This window comes from Plecotus auritus, assembly GCF_963455305.1.
Source record: "Plecotus auritus genome assembly, chromosome: 1".
Classification (NCBI taxonomy): Eukaryota; Metazoa; Chordata; class Mammalia; order Chiroptera; family Vespertilionidae; genus Plecotus; species Plecotus auritus.
The window spans coordinates 59,006,867-59,031,994 of record NC_137770.1 but is presented as its reverse complement, the minus strand read 5'-3'; the positions used below and the strand labels follow the sequence as shown (position 1 = coordinate 59,031,994).

The window sequence follows — 25,128 nt, the reverse complement described above, 5'->3', positions numbered from 1 at the left end:
CCATGTGGCTAAACTAGGTAGCCCTTAGCTGCCTGGGAGGCAAGGAGTCATTGGAGAGGTTTTAAAATATCCAGAGGATTTCAGTGGAATGATGCAACATCTTCATAATATGAAAACTATCTTAAAGGCAAGTGCTGAGAGGATCTAATATTCAAGAATAAGAGCATAATCTAGTTTTAAATTATTTTTCTAAATGACCAGACAACTAGGACAAAAAAAAAATCACTTCTTTGTCTTTCCTATCTTCTTTTTGTATCTACTTAGTTAAAACATACAAAGATAGGAAGAATTCTTAGGACTGTAACAGCTGAATTCATCACAGTGTAGAAAAAGTAATTTTATAGACATACATATAACAAAAATATATTATATGTATGTATGTGTGGGTATATATATATGTTTATAAAACTTGATAATCCCTAAAACTCACACTGCTTTCATGAAATTTAAAAGTTTTTCATTTTCAAATGAGATTCATGTTTAGTAACATCCCCATGTGCAAAGTGGTATGCCAGCTATAGTACAAGCTGTGGCTTTATAGCTACATGATAACAAAACACCTTGATGAAAAGTAAAAATCCAGCCGTTGATGCAAGGGCTTTGGTTACATAACACAAATAAGTGATGGAAACATCTGAACCTCTAACTCTTTACTGGTCCATCATGAAGTCACAGAGACCTGACTTCCATAGGAAAGTAGAAAAATGTATATATTTCACACAGTGAAATATTCTAACTTATTTCAAACAGAATGCTTTAACTAAAAATATAAATAGCCCTGGCCAGGTAGCTCAGTTGATTAGAGCATTGTCCCGATACACTGAGGTTGAAGGTTCAATTCCTAGTCAGGGCATATATACAAGAATCTACCAATGAATGCATAAACACGTGTAACAACAAATCAATGTTACTTTCTCTCTAAAAATCAATCCAATTTTAAAAATATATAAATGTTTCACATAAAATAGCAGACACAAAGAGCTTGTCACAATGACCCATTTCCTATTGAAAACTGTCAAAATCTGGGTAAAAGCTCAATACCTCGTATTGGAATTATACTCGTAGTCAATGATTTAAGAATGCTCTCTCCTGCTGATTTATGAGATGTTCCTTTCAACCATGCCTCACTAATAATTCTATGCAAGAGAGAAAAAGCAAAAGGCCACAGTGAAGGATCCTGGGATGTGCCATCTGAAAGCTTTTATTCTTCTGAAGAAAGAAAGTTACGACCTTTGACACTGTGCTCTGGTGCTGAAGAAACTGCTCATAAATGTGTGTCCATAATGAAGCAGAAATCAATAATTTCATTTAATCTAGTAAACTATTATGTAGTGGGACACAATATGTTTGAAGAGCCAAATGTCCTCTTATTAATGACACCTAGACTGCTGTTTCATAAAGATGAAAGTTTTGTTTTCCTGTTTTATATATTTTTAAATCATTGTACTTTTCACTATCATATATGAAATGTGTCCAGCATTTTAAAGTTAAACCTTTTTCTTAAAAGAAAAACACTTCATAAAAATTCATGTACATTTTTAATGCATATTACCTTCTTAAATATTATGGACTAGAGGCCTGGTGCACGAAATTCGTGCACTGGATGGGGGGGTAGGGAGTCCCTCAGCCCAGCCTGTGCCCTCTCACAGCCCAGGAGCCCCGCGATCAATCACCCCAAAGAGATAGGCCCTCTCCATCCAGCTGGGGCTCTGTGATGGATCACCCCCACAGAGGGAAGGCCCTGCCCACCTGCTGCAGTCTGCTGGTTGGTGGCCTGGGCCTCCCTCTGCAGGGCGATCATGGAGCCCCCGGATTGACCAATTGGCCCACCGGCCAGTGGCCTGGGCCTCCCTCTGCAGGGCGATCATGGGGTGATGGCAAGGCCCCCAACCAATCGAATGGCACCCGCCTTGGCTGGCCTGGCGCCAGTGGGTGTCATAGCGTGGTCTTCTGGAAGGGTGTCTGGACAGTCATTCTGCTGTTCGGTCATTTGGTCGATTTGCATATTATGCTTTTATTATTATAGATATACCAAGTTTATAAGGCTAGGCCTCTTAAAACTCACCAATTACTAATTTCAGAAAGGAAGGGAAAGGGAGAGAGAGGCAAAAACCTCAATTATGAGAGAGAATCATTGATTTGCTGCCTCCTGCAAACCCCACACTGGAGATTGAGCCCACAATCTAGGCATGTGCCCTGCCTGGGAATCAAACTGTGACCTCCTGATTCATTAAGTCGACACTCAACCACTGAGCCATGCCAGCTGTGCAAAATAAATACACTTTTAAACCACTATCTTAGTTGAGTTGCTTATTAAAACTGAAAAATTGAATTGCTTAGAAAAGCTATAATACCAAAAATAGGGGTTGGGAAATTGTTTTCCTTGTCTTGATTAATTTTACCAAAATATTTCAAATACTTACACATTAATGAGAATTGGTTGCATTTATTATACCATCAATATTATCTGCAAAGTTGATATTAGAAGATAAAATTAAGAATGGGGAAGTTTGTTTAAAAATCAGTATTTTCTTCTCAGGTTGAAGACCTAATACGCTAAAATTTTAGAAATGTATGTTTTGAGGAAACATCAATTTAATGGACAGCATGGAGAACTTTAATAAACAAATGATGAATGCCTTTTAATGGTTTCATATACTCACTTATTATTATTATTTATTTAATATTTTTATTGATTTCAGAGAGGGAATGAGGGAGGAAGGGAGAGACAAAAGGAGAGGTAAAAATATCAATGATGAGAGAGAATCATCGATTGGCTGCCTCCTGCATGCTCCCTACCAGGGACATGTGCATGTGCCCTGACTGGGAACTTAACTGTGACCTCCTGGTTCATAGGTCAATCAATGCTCAACCACTGAGCCACACCACCGCCTGGATTGTTATTTAAAGAGTATGTTCCCCTAGGCTGAACTGTATATGTTTAACAGTTATTTCAGATAAAATACAATAGCAATTTAATCATTTATACTAGTTAAATAACTAAATTTTCTTATTGTATCCATGACATTGATAAGTTTCAGGAAAATATAAAATGGCATTACAGTATAGCATTATTTTAATTTGAAAATAATGTCAGACATTAGTTCTCATAATAATGAGAAATTATCCCACTGTTAAGTTTAGGCAAAATTCAGTGCCCCCAAAAGCTGTGCTTATTTTCACTCTAATGAAACTGCTCTAAGATTTTAATGATCTATAAATTTCCTGGCACAAAGGATATTTTTCAAGTCTTGTCTTACTGAAACCCTTTGTTGCATCTGAGGTTGTTTCATAAACTCTTTGAAACTTCTCTCTTGGCTTCTGTGATTTCTGTCCATTACTGGTTTTCTACCCACTTTTCTGGCAATTGTTTTGCCTCTGTTGGCTGCCCATGCTTCTTGCACTGTACACTCATCCTGCTCAAAAGCAAGACTTACATTAACTCCACCTAAGTCAGTCCTGGTGATACTCAACTCGGTACCTTTTGGTCATGCCTTTCCTGACTCCTAACTGGTCTCTTGGACCACCTGCTAGACTGCTTTACCTAGACATCTCACAGACACCTTAAATGAACACTTCCTAAGCCAAACTCATAACCTTGTTCCTTATATTAGCACCTCATCCTGTGTTCTCCATTTTAGTTGGTGGCACCACCATTTACCAAGTGACCCAAACGAGAAATATTAACATCATCCTGAACTTCTCCCTTCCCCTTACCCCACTAAGCTATCATTGAGGGCAGGGACTGGTTATTTATTTTTTTTTTTTGGATGCTGTTTGTTTTTTATTAATTGTGGCATTCTCAGGACCTAGCAGAATAGGCTTTTAATAAATATTTTTTGGAGAAATGAATAACTGTGCCAAGTCAGAAATATTTCTAAATACAGAATTTTCAATCAGCCAGTAAGTATTTTAGTGTCTACAATGTGCCAAGCATTTTCCTGGGTGCTCTGGCAGAAGGGAATATCAGTCAAGATCATTGAAAAACTCCATTAACTAGCACTGGGTTAAGGCAATGAGGAAAGACAAAAATGTATTTGGGAGGGTTGCTGAGGATAAAATAAAGAGGGCCAGAATTATACAGAGAAGTAAAATTGGAAAGTTAAGAACTAAGTCCTCAATGATCAGGCAGGTAGGACATGATTCTTCCAGACTCCATCTTTATTTTAGATCCTGCAAAATGGTAGTCTGGATAAACACAGATACTTTCTCTCACTACAGACACATAGAATGTGGCATTGAACATATTAAAAACAACATCACCACCACTAACAAAATTTTAAGGAGAAGATCAGAGCAGTAAACTCTGGCTTGATGCCATGATGGCCCAGAGGTGGCTATAGGAACTGGAGGTTTCTTCAAAGAGGAAGTTATTTGTTTAATCAAAACATGGTTAACTGAGACCTGAAGCTGGGATCCTAGAAGCACTTGGAGAAAAGGTCTGTAGAAACACTCACCTACCAGCAAAACAAGCAACAAGGAGGCTTTATTCTGAAAGAGAAGACATTTTTCTCATGACAAACATCATGGCCTATATCACACACTTGTGTAGATTCTAAATTTACACAACTAATTCAGAGCAGCCAAGGATTAACCCCCAAATTTGTCCTTGACCAGTGATACCTTGGGGCACCAAACAGAAGTAAACACTTCCATTATGTAGGATGTATTAATAAGCCTTACTGAAGATGAAATCACACTATAAGGGAAAAGCATCAGGTATCAAAAGTTTGAGATAACAGTACAGTTGAAGGACACTGTGAGATAAGGATTTAAAATGTTTAAAAACACAAAAGAAAAGACAAAAATAAAAGCCATTAGGGGAAAACATAATGATTTTCAAGAGTATGGGCAAACAGAGCCTAAGGGACACCAATGAACAGACCAGAAGGAGTACGGTGAGAGAATGGGGTACCAAGAACATTTGAATAATCGCTAAAAACTTTCCAAATTTGATAAAAGAAATGAATTTACACACCCAAAAAGTTCAGTAGAATAAATTAAAAGAGATCCACACAAAAAAATAGATTTATAATCAAATTATTAACAAGACAAAGGCAAAGAGAGAATCTTGAAAACAGCAAAAGAGAAAAGACTTGTCAGATACTTATTCCTCAAAAACATTAACAGCTGATTTCTCATCAGGGACTATGGAGACCAGAAGACAGTGGGATGACATATTTAAAGTGACATAAGATACTATAAACCAAGAATTCCATATCCAGTAAAACTGTCCTTCAGAAATGATATACACAAAAGACACTCTACTCAACAAGATAGAACACACATTATCCTTAAATACACAGGAAATATTCTTCAGGATAGATCATATGTTAGGCCACAAAACAAGTCTCAATACAATTTTAAAGATTAAATTCATGCAAAGAATTTTCTCCAATTACAAAGGAATAAAGCTAGATGTAAAAGCACAGAAGGAAAACTAGAAAACTCACAAATATGTGGAAATTAAACAACACAGTCTTAACCAATTGGTCAAGAAAGAAATCACACACAAAAAAATTAGAAAATACTTTTGAGACAAACAAAAATGAAAATACAACATATCAAAACTTAAAGAGTTTTGGTGGAAGCAGAGCTATAGCTGTAAATTTCTACATTAAGAAAAAAAAAAAAAAGACCACAAATCAATAACCTAAACTGCACCTCAAGGAATTAGAAAAAGTAAAACTAAACCCAATGCTAGAAAATGGAAGAAAATAAAAATTAGAGTGGTGGTAAATGAATTAGAGGATAGAAAAAACAACAGAGGGAATCAACAAAACAAAAAAATTAGTTCTTGGAAAGATAAACAAAACTGACAAATCTTTAGCTAGACTGACAAAGGGAAAAGAGAATACACAAATAACTGAAATAAGAATGAAATTGGGGACATTACCACCAATCTTACAGAAATTAAAGAAAACATTATAAGATATTATGAACAACTGTACACCAGCAAATTAGATAACCAAATAAAATGAACAAATTTTAAAACCACATAAATTACCTAATATTCAAGAAGAAACTGAAAATCATAACAAGAGATTGAATCAGTATTCAAAAACCTCCTTACAAAGAAAGTAAAGAACCAGATGGTTTCGTTGGTGAATTCTACAAAACGTTTAAATTGGAATCAACATCAATCCTTCTCAAACTCTTCCCCAAAAAATAGAAGAGAAGGGAAGACTTCCTAAGTAATTCTAATACCCAAGCCAGATAGACATCACAAAAAAAGAAAGTTACAGACCAATATCCTTATAAATACAGATACAAAATCTCAACAACTACTAGTAAATTTGTCCCAAGAATGCAAAGATGCTTCAACTCAAAACAAATCAATGTGATACACAGCATTAACATAACAAAGAAAAAACCTATATGATCATCTCATCTGATACAGAAAAGACAGGTTAAAAAAATCCAACACCTTTTCATGATAAAACACTCAGAAAACTAGAAACAGAGGAACTTCCTCAACATGATAAGGAGCATTGAGGAAAATCCACAGTTAACATAATAATCAATAGTGAAAGAGAGAAAGCTTTTCCCCTTTAATTTTTTGTGGGAAAGTATTCTATTTTTCAGTTTTCTTTCTCTTACCAGTACATTAGACTCTGAGTAGCAGGTAAAGCAAACATTCTTCCATATTGCAAGTGAGGTAACAGTCTTGAAAGAGGTTAACATGACCAAGATTTGCAAGGGCTCAAGGAAACTTTCAATGGGGCCCTATTTCCCAGTTGAGTATTATTTCCACAACTCCTACAAAAGGCAATGAAAACCTGGAAACCTAGCCTCTTTTAAGAAATATCTTAAAGAAACTATACTAACACTCTCTACCACTACCCAAATACACAAAATGCAAACATTTATTTACTTGTAAGACTTCTGACAAGTTCTGCAAAAATGCTTGAAGTAAACCTTATTATTACCCTGTATGTACCGCACATAAGCACTTTCCCATCAGATGTTGCCGTCCTTGCAATGATAATAGCCATATTTCTGCTTTAAGAACTGAAAGTGCAAGGTATTCAACATTGTACTAGAAATTCTAGCCAGAGCAATTAGGTAGGAAAAAGATATAAATGACATCCAAATTGGAAGAAAAGAACCAAAACTATTTATTCACCAGTAACATGATTTTTATATGCAGAAAATTCCAAAGAATCTACAAGAAAGCTTAGCTTATAAATGAATTCAGAAGTGTTTCAGGGTACAAGATCAACATGCATAAAGTTGTTGTCTTTATACACAACATCAGCAAACTATTCCATTTACAACAGTATCTAAAAAAATAAAATACCTAGGAATAAATTTCACCCAAATAGTGAAAGATTTGTACATTGAAAACTCTGAAACATTGTTGAAAGAAAATAAAAACCTAAAGAGTAAAAAGATACTTTGTGGTTTGGGAGACCTAATATTATTAATAACACTATAAAAAAGATTGAAAAAGACACAATGGAATTGAAAGATATTGTGTTCATGGATTGAAAGAATCAGCATAGTTAAAATGTCCATATTACCCAAAGCAATATAGATTTAATGCAATCCCATCAAAATGTCAATGTCATTTTTTAAAGAAATATAACAAAAAAAATCATCAGATTTATGCGGAACCACAAAATAGCCAAAGCAATCCTAAGGGGTGGAAAAACAAAGCCAGAGGTATCACACTATTTGACTTCAAAGTATACTACAGAGCAACATTAATCAAAACAGCATGGTATTGGCAGAAAAACAGACACAAAGACCAATGGAACAGAATTGAGAGCCCAGAAATAAAACCACATGTATATGGGCAAATAATTTTTAACGAAGGAGTAAACACACAATGGAGAAAAGAAAGCCGCTTCAATAAATGGTGCTGAGAAAACTGAAAAGCCACATGCAAAAGAGTGAAACTAGACTATAGGTTAATCCTCATGTACAAACTTCAACATGGATCAAAGACCTAAATGTACTAGTAAGATGTGAAACAATAAATTACATAGAAGAAAACATAGGTACTAGACCTGTGGAACTTGGTTTTATGAATTTGACCTCAAAGGCAAGAAAAGTAAAGGCAAAAGTAAATAAATGAGACTTTATCAAACTAAAAAGCTCCTGCACGGCAAAAGAAACCAACAACAAAACTTAAAGGCAACCAACTGAATGGGAGATGGTATTTTCAAACAACAGCTCCAACAAGGGGTTAATATCCAAAATATATGAAGAACTCATACAACTCAACATCAAACAAACAATCCAATTAAGAAATGGGCAGAGGACCTGAACAGACTCTTCTCCCAAGATGACATACAAATGTCCAACAGATATATGAAAAGATGTTCACTTGTACTAGTTATTAGGGAAATACAAATCAAAACTACAATGAGATACCACCTCACACCTATTAGAATGGTTATTACCAACAAGATAAGTAATAACAAGTGTTGGAGAGGTTGTGAAGAAAAAGAAACTCTCATTCACTGCTGGTAGGAATGTAAACTGGTACAGCACTATGGAAAACAGTATGGAAGTTCCTCAAAAAATTAGTAAGTTACCATATGGGTATCTGCTAGAAAAACTTGAAAACATTTATTTGCAAAGATATATGCAGCCTTATGTTCATTGCAGCACTATTCACAGTGGCCAAGACACGGAAACAACCAAAGTGCCCTTTGATGGATGACTGGATAAAGAAAATGTGGTACATATATATATGAAATACTGTTCAGCCATAAAAAAAGATGCAATACTGTCATTTGTGACAACATGGTTGGACCCTGAGAATAACATGCTAAGCAAGATAAGTCAGTCAGAAAGAGCTAAGAACCATATAATTTTACTTATATGTGGGACATAAAACTGAAACTCAAAGACACAAGTAACAGTATGGTAGTTACCAGAGGTTGGGGGGTAGTAAAGAGGGCCAAATATATGGTGACAAAAGATGATTGACTTTGGGTGGTGGTGGGCACACAATAAAATATACAGATCATGTTATCATAGAAATCTATACTTGAAGCCTGTATAATCTTATTAAGCAACTAGAGGCCTGGTGCACGAAATTTGTGCACGGGGGAGGGTCCCCTTAGCCCAGCCTGCACCCTCTCCAATCCGAGACCCCTCGGGGGATGTCCAACTGCTGGTTCAGGCCCAATCCCGGCGATCAGGCCTAAACCGGCTGTCGGACATCCCTCTCACAATCCTGGACCGTTGGCTCCTAACCACTCACCTGCCTGCCTGCCTGCCTGCCTGATCACCCCTAACTGCCCTCCCTGCCAGCCTGATCACCCCTAACCACCTCTGCCTGCCAGCCTGATTGCCCCCAACTGCCCCCCCTGCCAGCCTAGTCACCCCCTACTACCCCCCCTGCCAGCCTGGTCACCCCCTACTGCCCCCCCCTGCTGGCCTGGTTGCCCCTCACTGCCCCCCCTGCCAGCCTGGTTGCCCCATGCAGCCTGCTGTTCAGTCATTTGGTCATCCCTCACTAAACCCCCTGCCGGCCTGGTTGCCCCATGCAGCCTGTTCGGTCGTCCGTCCGGTTGTTTCTGTCGTGACAGCCCCTGGCTTTATATATATATAGATGTCACCCCCACCAAAAAAAAAAAAATACTAGAAACCTACAGTAATCAACAGCGTGGTACTGGCATAAAGGTAGACATACAGACCAATGGAACAGACAGAGTCCAGATACAAACCCCTATATATCTATGTCCCACTGATTTCAACAAGAGTGCCAAGTCCATTCAATGGGGAATGAATAGCCCCCTCAACAAATGGTGCTGGGACAATTGGATTGCCACATAGAATAGTTTGTATGCCAATGTTCATTGAAGAATTATTCACAATAGCCAAAAGATGGAAACAATCCAAGTGTTCATCAGCAGATGACTAGATAAATAAAATGTGGTATATCGTACAACGGAATCTTATTCAGCCATAAAAAAGAACAAAGTTCTGATACATACTACAATATGGATGAACCTTGAAAATATTACGCTAAGTTAAAGAAGCAATGCATAAAGTCCACATATTGTATGATTTCATTTGCATGATAATGTTCATAATATGCAAATCCACAGAGACAGAAATTAAACGATTGGTTCCAAGGAATAGGAGAGGGGAGAATTGGGACATGTGGGGTATCCTCATTCCATTGCAGGCTCTATTTAACTAGACACTGAAAATCACTGCTTTATAGCCAACTTCCACTTGGACAGATACATCAGCAAATGCTGAGTCTCCAAAAGGACTGGAGTTCGCTCTCCCTGCATTGAGGTTACAGGCAAGAAAATTAGTTCCTCAAGGTGTTAAGGACAATAAAAATTAAAACACATTAGCAATTTTATTTCAAAACTAGGGGTCCGGTGCACGAAATTCATGCACTGGGGGGGGGGGGTCCCTCAGCCCAGCCTGCCCCCTCTCACATACTGGGAGCCCTCAGGGGATGTCCTACTGACGGCTTAGGCCCGCTCAGGGAGCAGGCCTAAGCCCAGTCTGGCCTCCCTTTGTGGGAGGCGACCGGGCAGATCAGGGAAAGGCATCAGCCCCATCACCCCACTGCTGCAGCCACTGCCAGTCACTGCAGCCACCAAGGTGTTTTCATCAACACGGACTCCAGTCCCTTCACCATGAAAAAATGACAACTTTCTTTAGGCATTTTCAAGACGTACCTTTCATAGGATTTGACATTTCTTTCTTTCTTTTTTTTTTATCCTCACCTGAGGATATGTTTCCATCGATTTTTAGAGAATGTGGAAGAGAAAGGGAAAGACAGAGAGAAACATCAAAGTGAGAGGAACACTTTGATTGGTTGCCTCCTGCATGAGCCCTGACCTGGGCCCCGGCCAGGGAGAAGCCTGCAACCTAGGTACATGCCCTTGATCAGAATCGAACCCGGACCCTGTGGTCGGCAAGCCAAGGCATTATCCACTGAGCGAAACTGGCTAGGGCAGGATATGACATTTCTTAGCCCTTCAACAGTGGACCTTTGTTTTTTTCTCCAGAAGTGTGATGGAAAAACCCTAAATCACTTTTTTGGATTCTTATACCCAAGTTACTAAGAATATTACCAGTGGCATACAGGGAGCTTAGCCAATGAATGGTCAGAAAAGGTGTTTCCTCTGTAGTTCACACCAATTGCCTCCGATCTCTGGCTCCACCCCTGCCAAGGCCTAAAGCCTCGGGCCTGGGCAGGGGCCCCCCAGCTCCCTCTGATCGCTGGCTCTGCCCCTGCCCAGGAGCCCCCTGGCTCAGGCCCTTCCCAGGTTGCTCAGGACCCATGTGGGGCCTACCTCGGAGTGACCTGGGTGCTGAGAAAGTTCCCAGGACCCAGGCTGCTGGGGCCTACATATGCAAATTAACCTCCATCTTTGTTGGGTTAATTTGCATACTCACTGATTGGCTGTGGGTGTAGCAGAAGTACAGTCAATTTACATGATTGTCTATTATTAGGTATGATCACCTATTTACTACATCATCAACAATAAAGCCCTATACAAGTAAAGTAGTAAAAGGTTAAGTTGCACAAGGATCAAGTCATACACACATACATATATATACATATATATATTTAATCCACACCAAGGACATGTTTTATTTATTTTTTTAGAGACAGGAAGGAGAGAAAGAAACATCAATATGAGAGATAAACATTGATCAGCAGCCTCCTGTATATGCCCTGACTGGGGATAGAACCCACAACCTAGGAATGTGCCCTTACCAGGAATCGAACCCACCACTTTTTGGTGTACAGGACAATATTCCAACCAACTGAGCCACACTGGCCAGGGCTAAAGTCAAATTTTTAAAATAAATATTAAGAAGTGTCTTTAATCTCAGTGTCAGTTTCATTACCCTTCTCTTTTCTAGATTCTGGATTTGATGGGATATATTTGAATACTAGAGGCTCAGTGCATGAAAATCGTGCACTTGGGGGGGGGCGTCCCTCAGCCTGGCCTGAGATCGGGGGTTTCACAGTCTGGGAGCCTTCGGGGGATATCTGACTGATGGCTTAGGCCCACTCCCGCCACCGCTGTTTGCGCTCGCCAGCCATGAGCCAGGCGCAGGGCTTCTGGCTGAGCTGCTCTCCCACTATGGGAGTGCACTGACCATCAGGGGGCAGCTCCTGCATTAAGCGTCTGCCCTGATGGTCAGTGCACATCATAGTGACTGGTCGTTCAGCCGTTCAGTCTTTTATTATAGGAAAGACACATTTCCACACAATACACACCAGAAAGTCTTTATTTAAGCATTGCCAATTCATGAATAGGAACAGCAAACCTGAGCTCTGATCCCAGATCTAGTAGCTGTGCCCTTCAGCAAGGCAGTTGTATATTCCAGCTCCATATTCCTTATTTACAAAATAGAAATCTCTAAAACTGCACATTGTGGTCTTTACTCATGTTAGAAGGAAGGCAGAATAACACTGCAGGTCAAATGAGGGAACATTGCTGACTATAGGATAACTTTTAGGGAATCCTAAGCTTCTCTCTTCAAAATATTCATTACTAGCATCTCAACATGTATTTAAAAATTTAAAGATCAATGGAAAATAATAATGTATTTTCTTTGTTTCTCTTTTATTTCAGTTTTTTAAATGGCACCCCTTTCTGAAAGATGTTTAACAGAATAAAACTTCTGTCAGCTTCTTTCTGTCCTAATAAAGAATGGCAGTCAAGTCCATTTGGTAAGAAACTGGTCGCTTCTCTATTGACCAGCTGTGGATCCCGTCATAATTTCTGATTGTACCACCTGCTAAACAGTAAAATTCTCTCCCTGACAGCAGAGCTTCCTAACTGACACCTGGTGAACTGAAAATTAAACTTGACAAACTTCACAAAGGTGAAATTTCACGAAGTTTCTTCTGTCTATATACTTTCTTTCATGTATTAATCATCACAGATTTCTAAAAATGTAAATCATCCAGGTAAAGATACTTGCAGGCTTTGAAGGAATCATATTTCATCACTGGGATAAGTTTTAAAATCCCTTTGGTAAAACTTTTGGTAATATTGTTTTACTGAAGTTCATCCCTCACGTAACAGCATGTTAAAAGTTACTGTCAGCCCTGGCCGGGTAGCTCAGTTGGTTAGAGTGTCATCCTGATACGCCAAGGTTGTAGGTTCGATCTCCAGTCAGGGCATATACAAGAATCAACCAACAAATGTATAAATAAATGGAACAATAAATCTCTCTCCTCCCCCCACCATTTCCCTCCCTGCCTCCTTCTCTCTCCTCTTCTCCCTTCCCCTCTCTCTCTCAAATCAATTTTAAAAAAGTATTACTGTCAGAGCATAAAAATGTGGCTTTCTTGAACATATAAAAAGTAAATTCTTTTTATTAAGAAAATACTAAACACATTTAACTGTAAGAAAAGCTGTAGCTCAATCTCCCTGTTAAAAAGAAGTAACAAAATGGCAAGACCAACATCAAAGTATTTTTTTCGTATTATGTGTCTATACTGAGGTCAATGTTTTAATTGAAGTTACTGTAAATCCAATCAGAGGGACTCAAGCTAATTCAGCTTGAAAGCTGGAGGGAGGGGATTAAACCTTATCTTTCTTAATAAGAATTGGTGGCAGTGGTGGGGAGCCTGCATAATCTACTTCTGTTAAAACACTTCCTCAAGAGAGTTGAGCAAAACTCTTAAAATGAAATCAGCACTATTTTTTTTAAACATCGGGTTTATAAACATCAGAATACACTATTAATTATTAGCAGAACCAGACATATATTTGTAGAGTTATACCCTCAGACACTATGACAACCTTCAAAGCAGCACAACTATCTTGAACCGTCCAGTCTCAGACAATGTAACTTTATTTTTTTTCTAGGCTCTTAAAAATAGTACTGGTTCAAATGATCATATAGATTTAAGATATCCCACTCTCCAAAAGCAGATCCCCCTAAGGTTCACGGCTAAAGTATGAATTCTTAAAAGTACCAAGTTAAATAATGGCCAAGCTTTAAACATTTTTTCTCCATGACTTAAATGGTTCTCTTGCGATGTGATTGGACATAAGTCTTATAAAAATAATAAAGATATCATTTATTGGCCATTTACTTAAAATTACAATGACACTATATTGTTCAACACCCATCTCCTTATTTTTCCAGCTACCCATTTTTTGTTTGTTTGTTTTGTTAATCCTCACCAGAGGATAGTTTTCCATTGATTTTTAGGGAGAGTGGGAGAGAGAGGGAAAGATAGAAACATGGATGTGAGAGAAACACATTGATTGGTTTCCTCCTGCATGCTCCCCAGCCAGGGCCTGGGCCAAGGAGGAGCCTGCAACCATGGAATCGAACCCAGGACCCTTTGGTCCCCAGGCTGACACTCTATCCACTGATCCAAACTGGCTAGGGCCAACTACCCATTTTTACAGATAAGACAAGGATCAGAATAATTAAGTGATTAGGCTAAAGCGGGGTGGGAAACCTTTTTTCTGCCAAGGGCTATTTAGATATTTATAACATCATGCGTGAGCCATGCAAAATTATTAACTTAAAAATTAGCCTGCATGGCCAGACCAAATGATTTCTCAGGCCTTATACACCCCATGGGCCGGACGTTCCCCACTCCTGGTCTGAAGTCATATAAGTCACCACCAATGGAGAAGAAATTAATGCTTGACTCTCCCCTTTGTTATTCTTTCTGCTTTTCCACAGAAGCTCCCAGCAACTCAATAAAAAACATGGCAGCACTAAGAAGATTTACCAAATATTGGCAGTTATCAATTTCATAATTTCTTTATGAAATGACTACAAGTACTCAAGAACATTAAAATTCTATTTTGATATAGATACTATTTCCTAATTACAAGAAAAAAATGTGCCTTCTCCTCTTTTATTTTGAACTAACTGATGATTTGCTCTACTCCAAGTATTTTTTTTGGAGTAGAACACAGGGTACCGTATGTTCAGCTAGCCTTGCTCAGCATTAGAGCCACTTAATGAAATATTCTGCTTCCTCTTTCTTCCATCTCAACTTGCCAGTTGGGCCACCAGTGACTACTGGCCTCTACAGGTGGTCAATTACAGGTAGCAACATTCATAGCTTTTCCTAGCATAAATAACTAACCAAAACAGAAGCACATACAAAGAGTGATATCTTGGGAAAGATGAAGACTATGAACTCCCTGCCCACTACTAATAAGTAATCTAAGACAATATTTCAATAATAACCAGTCAAAAATTTCCCTGCAACTTTCCATATACTAATTAACATACTTCAGTGTCTAATTATTTTCCCTTTAGTCACCCCTTGATGCCCTCTCAAGACGCCACTATCGTTACAACATTATCTGCAGGAAGCTAAATTGCTTTTGCCCAAAATAAGTCTATGGTGCCATTGAATTAGCTGAAAAGATTTCTGTTAACCATTCACCCAACAAACCACCTACCACACAGCAAATGTTATTCTCTGGGCTGTTAATCACATACAGTTTTACTTCTCTCCATGCAGAGCATCACAATAGATGTTCTTTAACATTTACCACACATGGAGATTTCTCATATCTTTTCAACTATGGTGTCCATCACATCAAGAAAATAAAAGGTGCTGCATAATCAGGGTGAAATAAAATTCGCATTTACTCTTAAGACTAGATATCCCCCCAAAAAAGAGCTAAAATATTGAAATCAAAATGAATGGAACTACAGAAGGGTGAACTCTCAATAATTTTCAATGTACCACGTGTGTGAAAAAAAAAGGGTAAAGAGACAATATCACTCCAACTCAGACAAAGACCCAAACACATCTTTTAAAAAAATAGACCTTCCTTGGCAATATTTAAAAATAGTAAATGCTTCTCTAATAAATACATTTAGCAGTGTTAACACCAAGTAAAATATCAAGCAAAAGACAGAAACTGTTAAAATGACTAATGGCCACAGTATGACTTGGAAATAAGTTCTCTATTATTTTCAGAAACATCAGTGGTTCTCAACCAGGGCTGATTTTTGCCTACAAAACACATTTTTTTTTTTTTTGGTTGTCAAAACTGAGATGAGGCACCTGGTATGTAGAGGCTAGGGGTGCTGCTACACTGCACCCAACAGTCTCCACAATGAAGAATTACTATCCCCACGTGTCATCTGCAGAAGGTTGAGAAACTCTGAAAATGTAATCCACAAGAAATATATTTTTCTTTTTTCTTTATGTTATTTTATTATTATTTGGGGGGGAGGGGTAAATGTTGGTGGAGTAGAAAATCCATTCTTAGTAGTACTAAAAATACTACAAAACAATAAAAAGGCTATTTTGGAGGATTATTCCAAAAGAATAAAACTGATTTAGAGAAAGTAGTCTATATAAAGCGGAATCATAAAAAACAAAAAAACAAAAAACACCTCATAGTGTTCTAAACAGGAATTACTGTAGTTTCACAAAGTGAAATTTTTTAAAAATTTTCTCCTTTTCAAAGAACTAAGCCCAGTGAGGATACAAGTTTGAAACCAGAACCCTGAACAATGATTGCATTCTCCAACAGTCAATTAATCTAGCCATTATAAATGCAGCTTATAAAATATATACAGATATATAAACACAAGGAAAGGGCAAACCCTCCAGACACTGAAAAAACGAACACTTTTAATTCATGCCCTCTGCTCAGTCTATAAGAATTTGACTTTCAAAGCTCATCAAAAGCAGTTCCTGAGAATCAGAGGTTAAAGAAAAGAAACAGGGAATGTGAAAGTCAGGGAAGTATTTGTCAGATTAGTGTCAAAAACCTTTGCGAGGATGATGCCTTTATCCTCTGCAATACATATCCCTATGGCAATTCACTTGGCTTCAGAATTACAGCCACTGAAGGTAATTTGGTACATTTTTTACTGTTTTTGCACATCACCATTGTCAACTCTTGACTGTGAGCTTATTCTGTGCAGATTACTATGTTAGAGCTACTGCCAATATTGCTGCAATGATTACAATTGTCTTCTTCCTCTCTTAATTACCAAGATTTAAATAACTTCAAAAATGCTTCTATAAAATGTCTGGACACTATAAACTCCCAGAAGTATTAAAATAGTGCTGACAATGAAAGCTTAATTTGGGGTACAATTTTTAGGATTTCTCTTTAAAAAAAAATCATAGCTGCTTCAACTATGACCCTCAACAAACTGACTCACTCAACACTATTGATTATTTTTCATATAAATGCTAATTGTCAGGCCCTGGCCAGGTAGTTCAGTTGTTTAGACTATCCTCCCCATATGACAAGGTTGTGGGTTCAATCTCAGGTCAGGGCACATATAAGAATCAACCAATGAATGCATAAATAAGTGGAACAACAAATTGATGTTTCTCTCCCTCCCTCTCTCTCTCTCTCCCTCCTTCCCCCCTCTCTCTAAAATCAATTTAAAAAATTTAGTAATTGCCAGTTTAAAAGCTGAAAGTAATCCTTAGTGACTATGCTTCTGTCAGATAAATATCATCTCTCAAAATTGTAGTCAAGAATATTAGTGAGGGATTTCAAAAAAGTAACTTCAAATGCATTGCTTTATTAATTGAAAAACTCCTTTAACCTAAAACCCTGGTTAAAAAGATTTGTTTTTTGCTATTCTTTTAAATTGCTCTGGACTTCATCAATAGGCCCAGCTGTTAAATTCAGGAGCAATGACATCAAATCCCTGAGCAAACAACTGATCTAAGTGAGACCCTTTCTCTGGAATCATCAGAGATAGTTGGCAAAAAGAGGGACATACCAAATGCCCTTTCAAAATTCCATTAAAAAGCTGGACAGAAACAAAATAAACCAACATATATATATATATAACAAATTTACATATATATACACATATATATACACATATATATGAATTATAACTCGACCCCTCAGTGGACTCTGCTTCGTTAAAAAATAAAATTTCCAACAACTGTGAAAAACAGTGAGATAGTGTTACACATTTCTTAAGATGAGAAATGATCCTCACTAATCAACTGCAAAGTGGGAAAAACTGGTTCCATTACCCAGCGATTATCAGGTACCTGATAAACCTTTTAAGTAGACAGACTCTAAGAACCAAGTGTCATTGTAAATAAGACTGTAGAACCGTAAGTGCTTTTACTTCCCTGAGTTAGCTTAGGCAATTTTAAGATGGTCAGTTTTTAAGTTAAACATGTACTTTTGAACCATACCCCCTCTCTTTCAAGATAATTTTTCTTGAATCCCAGAAAGCTGAACCTTACCTACAGTGTTGCCAGACTGATGTCTCTAAATACCTCAGTTCTGTCTTATTTTTCCAAAACCAAATGACTTTTTATTTTGTGTTAGCACTCTTGAATTAAGGCATGATTTGAGGTGAACATGCAGACAGGTAACACTCTGTCCTTTACAGCATGTACAAATCTCAATAAAAAGTGACAACGTAGCAAAATCTTGGGTCCAAGATCATTAATAAAATTCAAAATTTTGACTAACAGTCTCATAGTTTTTATCTTTCTCTTTTCAATATACTGTCCACCCTTTCTTTTTAACATGAATCTTTAAATGTTTTTAATATATTTTAACTTCACATTTCAAGATCAACTTGGGGCTATAATTTATATATTACTCTTTAATATAGAAACCACACTCACAGAACAGTTTTCCATTAATCTCATTCAAAAAATAAAATTCAAGTTTAATCTCAATTTAAACTGAATGACAAACATTTTATTCATGGAAAACAATCAACATCCTTTTAAAGTTATAGAAATGGACCCCCCCCCCCCCCAAAAAAAAAAAACAACCCACAAAACTTTAGGAATGCCAAAACTAACCCCAACTTTTTTGGGGAAAAAATCCATCATAAGGTTAAAATTCCTATGGTCTTCCAGCTACAAATAAATGCTCACTTAAAAAATTATTTTCCATCCAAGTGAACAGTCCTGAAAAACCTACAAAATATAAACCAGCTTTATGTTCTCTTTCCCTCTACCCTAAGACTTCAATTTCCACCTTTTATGGAAAGGAAATAAACAACTAGCTTCCTGTTCAATCACTAGCTTACAGCCAGTCTTTTACACATCACAGAACACAACCCGCCTCCTCCTTTACTTCTCTCAAATGTCTCTTATCTTAATTTAAACTTGTTGAAATATGAGACCGTTTTACCACACTAATGCTTTCCTATGAAATTTATCTTACTCAACATTGAGAATTCAAGAAACATCAGGATGTCCATACAGTATTTCATACTTCTCAAAACATTTAAGTTATTTACCTCGTGAAGACTTAGCACCCATGAATGTGAAAATTTGATTTGCCAAAAGTTTAAAATATGGAAATTTATAGGAAACGGTTTAATCTTCTGTTCTTACTATTGTATACAACCAGAAAAAGGGTCTTCCACATCACTCCCCTTTCTATTCCAATGACATGAAAATGTAAAACAGCCAAAACGGCTATCAATAAAAAAGGATTACCTTCATTTAAAACAACAACAACTAAATATTACTTTAACCCTATACTTTCCTTTAAAAATGGGATGCCTTAGATAAACTAAATTAGACAGATTCTTTTGTGCTTGGATGAACAACAGGAAAGCAAAGCCTCCAGGCCTTTGGGGAGGAACCTTGTCCCTGCAGCAGGCTCTGATGTGCTTGGGAGATAAGGCTCCACAGTGACACTTAAGGAAAGGCCTGTTCACATTTGAATTTCTGCATTCCTCAAGAACAATTCGTGGCAATAGCTAACTTTGCAGAAGAGCTACATGAAAGCTTTGGCCAATGAATGAGGGTCATCTGCTCTTTATCACAAGGGTAAACCTCATCCTGGCCAGTTTCTAACCTTTTAACCCTGTGAATTCCTAATTTACACATGAATAATGGAATTCTTGCCTAGAGTGCAACTTTCAGCTTCTAGTTCCTAAGTTTAGAAACCAAGACTTGATTGCCTGCATGTTAAAAATCTAAAACGTGCCCAGATTAAAGTTTTAGATTTCCAGATGCTGTATTATTACACCTCTGAACCAATGCTTGCTGACAAAAATCTTTGACCAGAAAATAAAAAGAACATACTTGCACCCTGCTGCTATCAATAACTAGGAGAGAACTAGCTTAAACACACACACACACACACACACACACACAAATCCAGAATGTCCACTTAATGCCTATTCTCTTCCTGTCTAATATGTATTATAGCTTTACCCTGAACACAGGATAAAGTCATTGGGCATTGGCTTCTTAGATATCAGAACTATTTGGTAAGTTCAGAATCTCTAAGAAACCTCATATTTCTAAAGAAAAATCTAAACCCACTATGCATTTCTTATTTTAAATCTATAATACTAAATGCAATTTCTTAGCAAAATACCTTCTCAGAGTTAAATAAAATGTACGCATATGAAAAGAGGGGTCCTTATAACTGACTACAGTTGATACTTAATAGCAAAGCAATGTTCTAAATAGTTCCATTAGAAAGTTTTTGGTATTTACAATATGAAAACTACTTCACAGGAACCTTCAAAATGATTCACAGGTAATTAAATATTTAGTATACATTTTTAAAATATACTAAAAAAGCCAATACCAACACGGGTTTTGCTGTTACTAACATTTATTACACTGTTCAGACTATGAAATCTGAAAGCTCTGTGTGCTTCCGTAGTATTTCTGGGTACCCTTGAATTCTGTCAGGCTTCCAAGGAGGTCCTGGAAATAAGTTGTGGTCATGACAAATGCCTGATCTTTTCAAGGCCCACCCACCTATCCATCTTGCCCTTCTCCTCTCCGGCAAGGTAATACCAGTTACAGTTTCTGGGTTTGAAAACACATGATTTCCCAAACCCAGTAAGAAAGAAAAATTACAACTCTCTAAAACAATTCTACATTATACAAAAGTTAAATGAAGAGAACATAATAGAAAAAGCACACTCTCCTGAAAACAGTACTTCACAGAAAAACCATTCCTCAGCAACAACAAAAATAATTACTGGCCAATGATTACAGCAAAAAAAAAAAAAAAAAAAGTTTATCAGAAATTCTCTCAGGTTTATGCTATTCTTGGGGGGGAGAGGACTAGAATTGGAAACTTCTCTATTTTCTGGCATATTTCAATATAAAAACATCTTTGCTTGCAATTTATTTTCTACAATTATTGTATAAATAAAATAAACTGCTAAATGAATCTGACATAAAAATGGCCATAGACAGTTACAATAAAATCACCTAGGAAACCCCTGCCAATAGCTTCCTAAATTTCAACTGTGTAGACTTTGAAGAAACTATTTCCTAAAGATTATGCCTTGATGTCAAGAGCTCCCTCTTCCTATTGTTCATCTTTTAAATGATCAGTTTGAAAGTATAGTGCAGAATCTATTTTTCTGTGGATCAACAAAAGCATGTAAGTAGGTTGCCTGTACAACTTTTTAAAAGATACAGTTGTGTGTGTGTGTTTTTTTTTTTTTTTTAAGATTTAAATGTCTATTACAGTGCTGTGCTGCATTGTTTGATCACCTGAAGAGGTGGAAAGCCTCAGTGGAAACACGGAGTACCCTGTATCTTAGACCTATCTTTACACCCAACAGTCATCAGGTCAACCTCCAAGCAATGGATCTCCTGGACAGATGGTTGATCTGATGGGGTTGTTAATACAAAGGAAATCATTAGACAGCAAACTTTATGACAACTGGAAAAAGGTGAGCAGATCTGGTTTAAGTCCATTAGGCATAATATGGAAATGGCCTTAATCTCTTTCTCTCTCAGCAGGAAAAGACTAGGAATACTTCAAAGGCTTGAGAGTTACTGACCAATGCCCTCGCTTACAATTAAAAGCAACATGGGTGATCTTAAAGCGGTCAGAGCAATGGAAGGTTGAGCTGTAAGAAAGAGCACTCCAGGGCCATTTGCAAAACAGAAAGCTTTGCTAGTAATTTTAAAAATTCAATTATTCTTTTACAAAAGATTCGATTTTTAGAACTACTGTTGTTGTGTTGGCCAAACTTTTACTCTCAACTCTCCTCACAGGGAAACACTTAAATTTACATAAAGCCACCTCTACAGGTTTTCATGTTCCAAACCTAACTTTTGTGCTCACTCGGTTGAATTTACATTTTCCCCCTCAGATTTTTCTGCAGCCTTTTGTTGGCATCAACTAGTATCTCCAGGAAAATTCCTAATGTTTGTATGACCTTGGGATTAGCATATAAATGACTTGAGAAATTATCAGAATATAGCAATGAAAAATGTAAAACAATCAAGAACTTAAACACTTACTTGAAAAGGTCAGATGAGCTTTTTGACTAAGAATGGCTCCATATTTGTTCATTGCCAAGCACTGATAAAATCCTTCATCCGACTGCTCTCCTCGTTTGCCTTCCACCTCACTGATGTATAAAGAGCCGTTAGACAGGACCTGGATCCGCTTATTTTCAGACACTTTAGCTCCATTTTTCAACCATGTGACCTTAATAGGAATTTCTCCGTGAGCCTGGCAATCTAACATGACTGGGTCTTTTCTTGTGACAGTTACATCCTGTGGTTCATTTACAAAAAACAGTTCGCTAAAGCACCACATTCCTATAATGAAAAGGGGGAAAGGTATATCCAGAATTATAGGTATAACATCATTTCTTAGCACACAATTGTAAAACACATATTCAGGGTGTAATAAGACAAAGCTTAACAAACCATATTAGTTAACTCACAAGCATCTTAATATACCATCTAAGTTTCAGCAAACCTTTTCAACAAATCAGAAATATCACCTTTTAAAACATGTACACTAAAAGCATGGGGGAAGATTTCCATAACATCTATGCCTTTTAAGAATTCTGTTCTCAAGTTTCTTGCTAGAGTTTCAAAATCATCAGGAGAACTCCTGAGCACAAGCTGTTTGCTACTTTTACAAGCTTGTCAAAAAGATCTTGAACAGAGTAAGTCGTAAAAGTCTAATTTTACAAGAAATCATTAGCAAAACTCCAACTCTGTGAACAAGCAAGTTTATTTCCTTGTCCCTTGAAGTGTTTTTGGAGCCCTGGCACCTACTCCTTTGAGAAGAGTGTTTATCTTTTGTGACAAATTACAAGTTTGCATTTTTACATCTGCCCTTTTACACCAAGGACTCTGTCTCCTCTCCTGGAAAGAGACCCATTTACTTAATGTCTCCAGAGTCAGGTAGATATTTAAAGGACAGACAGTTGACTTTGAAAAGTTGGTAACTCTTGCTGCTTGTACTCAGTGGGTGATCGGATTAGGAAACTTTTTTTCCCTTTCTTTCTTTCTTTTTTTTTTTTTTTTGGAACTGCCAACTGTTGGGAAAAAAATGCGTGACTAATTGGTCCTTACTGTCTAATAGGGATAAGAGATTGCTTAATCAACCAGTACACTTTCTATCAGAGCAGAGGAAAGGTTTTATGCTAGGTATACAGATTGCCCTCTCTCCCCTCCAGGATCCTACGACCACCTAATACCTTGTCACCTCTTGCAGTCAGTGCAAAGGCTCAAGTGTTGCATGTGGACTGGGGCCCGAGTAGGGCGTTAGGGGTCTGGAGGGAACGTTTCATATTCCTTCTGATTGTTTTTAATCCTTGAGTACAAATCTCCGGGATTGGTCTCTGTCTCTGAGCAAGGCAGGTCCTCGGTACCCTCACACACTGGTCACGCTCCCACACCCAGGCTGACAACTGCTAATGTATGCCCAGGGCGCAGCGAGCGACCCTAACTGCCCCGCGCGGTGGAGGGCCACTCCGGAAGGCGCCCATTGTGTTTCCGAGTCAAATCTCACTTTGATCCTTTTCTCATGCTAACAGAAAACGAACTCCTCCAGAAAAAAAAAAAGTAAGTCCGGGGTTTTAACCTGTCGATAAATAAAACAACCCATTCGCCTGAACACTTCTCCCACCCCCAACCACCACATCCACTTTACATTTTTTATTTCTTTTTGAGGATAACCAACACAGACACAAAAGAAAAATTAGTTCATCCAAGTTGGCGCACGGTTAACCCGGAGTTTGGAGGGTTCTTCAGTTTCGTACACCCCTCAGGCCCTGTCCCAAAATACCTGGCTGCGAGAAATAAATCCTATTTAGATGCCTTCCCTCTCAGGTTCGGGTCCCTTTATCCCCTCGGGGACACAAATCCGCCACGCTACTTCGAACCCTCTTCTTTTTCCAATTGCACCCCTCCCGTCTCCCCCTCGCTCCATCCGGATGCTGGAAGGTGGGGGCACTAGGGGTGCTCACCTGGGCGCTGAGTTTACCTTTTCTCTTCCCCCAGCCCCCCCAAAAACGTGGGGTTGTCCCCACTGCAAAGCCGGATAGCCTCGCGGAACCCCGGCGCCCCCTGCGTGGTGAGTCCGCCACTGAGGAAACAATATAAATAAAGCCACGTGCGGCCGCGGCGGCCCCGGCAGGCGGGCGGCGCGAGGGCCGGGCTGGCTGCAGAGGCTAGGACGCAGCCGGAGCGCGGACAATGGCGCGAGGAGGCAGGGGCGCGAGTGGACAGTGGGCGCCCCGCGCTGCAGCCCGCGCCCAGGGGGAGCGCCGTGGGAGGAGCGTGCGCTGGGAGAGGCTCCCACAGCCCTGCCCGCGCCCCCTGGCCACTCGCGCCTCCGGCAACCGCTCGCGACCGGCTGCAGGGAAGAGACAGGGACCGGGGGTCAGCGCCACCGCGGAGGACCCGCCGCCCCCTCCACGCTCCCCGCTCCCTCTCTCCCCAGCCCACTCGCGCCCCACAGGCGCGGAAGCGCAGAAGAAAGCGCGCCCACCTGGAACTGAGCCGAGGAGCAGCAGGAGCGCGCGGAGCAGCAGCATCCCCGGCGGCCGCGGCCGGGCGAGGGGTCGCAGAGAAGGCGCCATTCAGCGGGGCTGCGCGGGCATGCTCCCCGCCGCCCCGCAGCCGTTGTCCGCCCCTGGCCCCCGCCTCCGCAGCTCCCCGCGCCGCGGCTGGACGCGTGCAGCCTGGGCTTCCCGCTCGGGCACCGGCGTGGCGTGGCGCGGCCCGCCCGGGTCTCGGTGTGTAGTCGCGGCGAGGCCGGCGCACGGACACCCGCTCGCAGGAGGCGGGGGACCCGAAGAGTCCGGCCTGGGGGCGGAGTGAGGCAGCGGCTGGGGGGGCGGGGGCGCGGAGTGGACAGCACCGCCGCTGCCGGCCCGCGGACTACTTTCTACATCTGGCCCCTGGTCTGGGCACCGCGAAGTCGGCGCGGCCGGCGG

General features: G+C 39.3%; 1 protein-coding gene across 1 annotated transcript in view; it reads right to left on the bottom strand.

The window, feature by feature from the left end:
• The window catches only part of PRTG (protogenin), a gene marked incomplete at its 3' end in the record, with an annotated part of 124,970 nt that extends 100,118 nt beyond the window's left edge, over positions 1-24,852 (bottom strand). Inside the window, exons 1-2 of the mRNA XM_080674044.1 lie at positions 24,681-24,852; positions 22,190-22,492 (exon numbers count right to left, since the gene is read on the bottom strand). Coding sequence (XP_080530170.1) covers positions 22,190-22,492; positions 24,681-24,771 — 394 coding nt within the window. The 5' untranslated portion in view covers positions 24,772-24,852. The remainder of the gene's footprint in view (positions 1-22,189; positions 22,493-24,680) is intronic.
• Between the last annotated feature and the right edge of the window lie 276 nt (positions 24,853-25,128).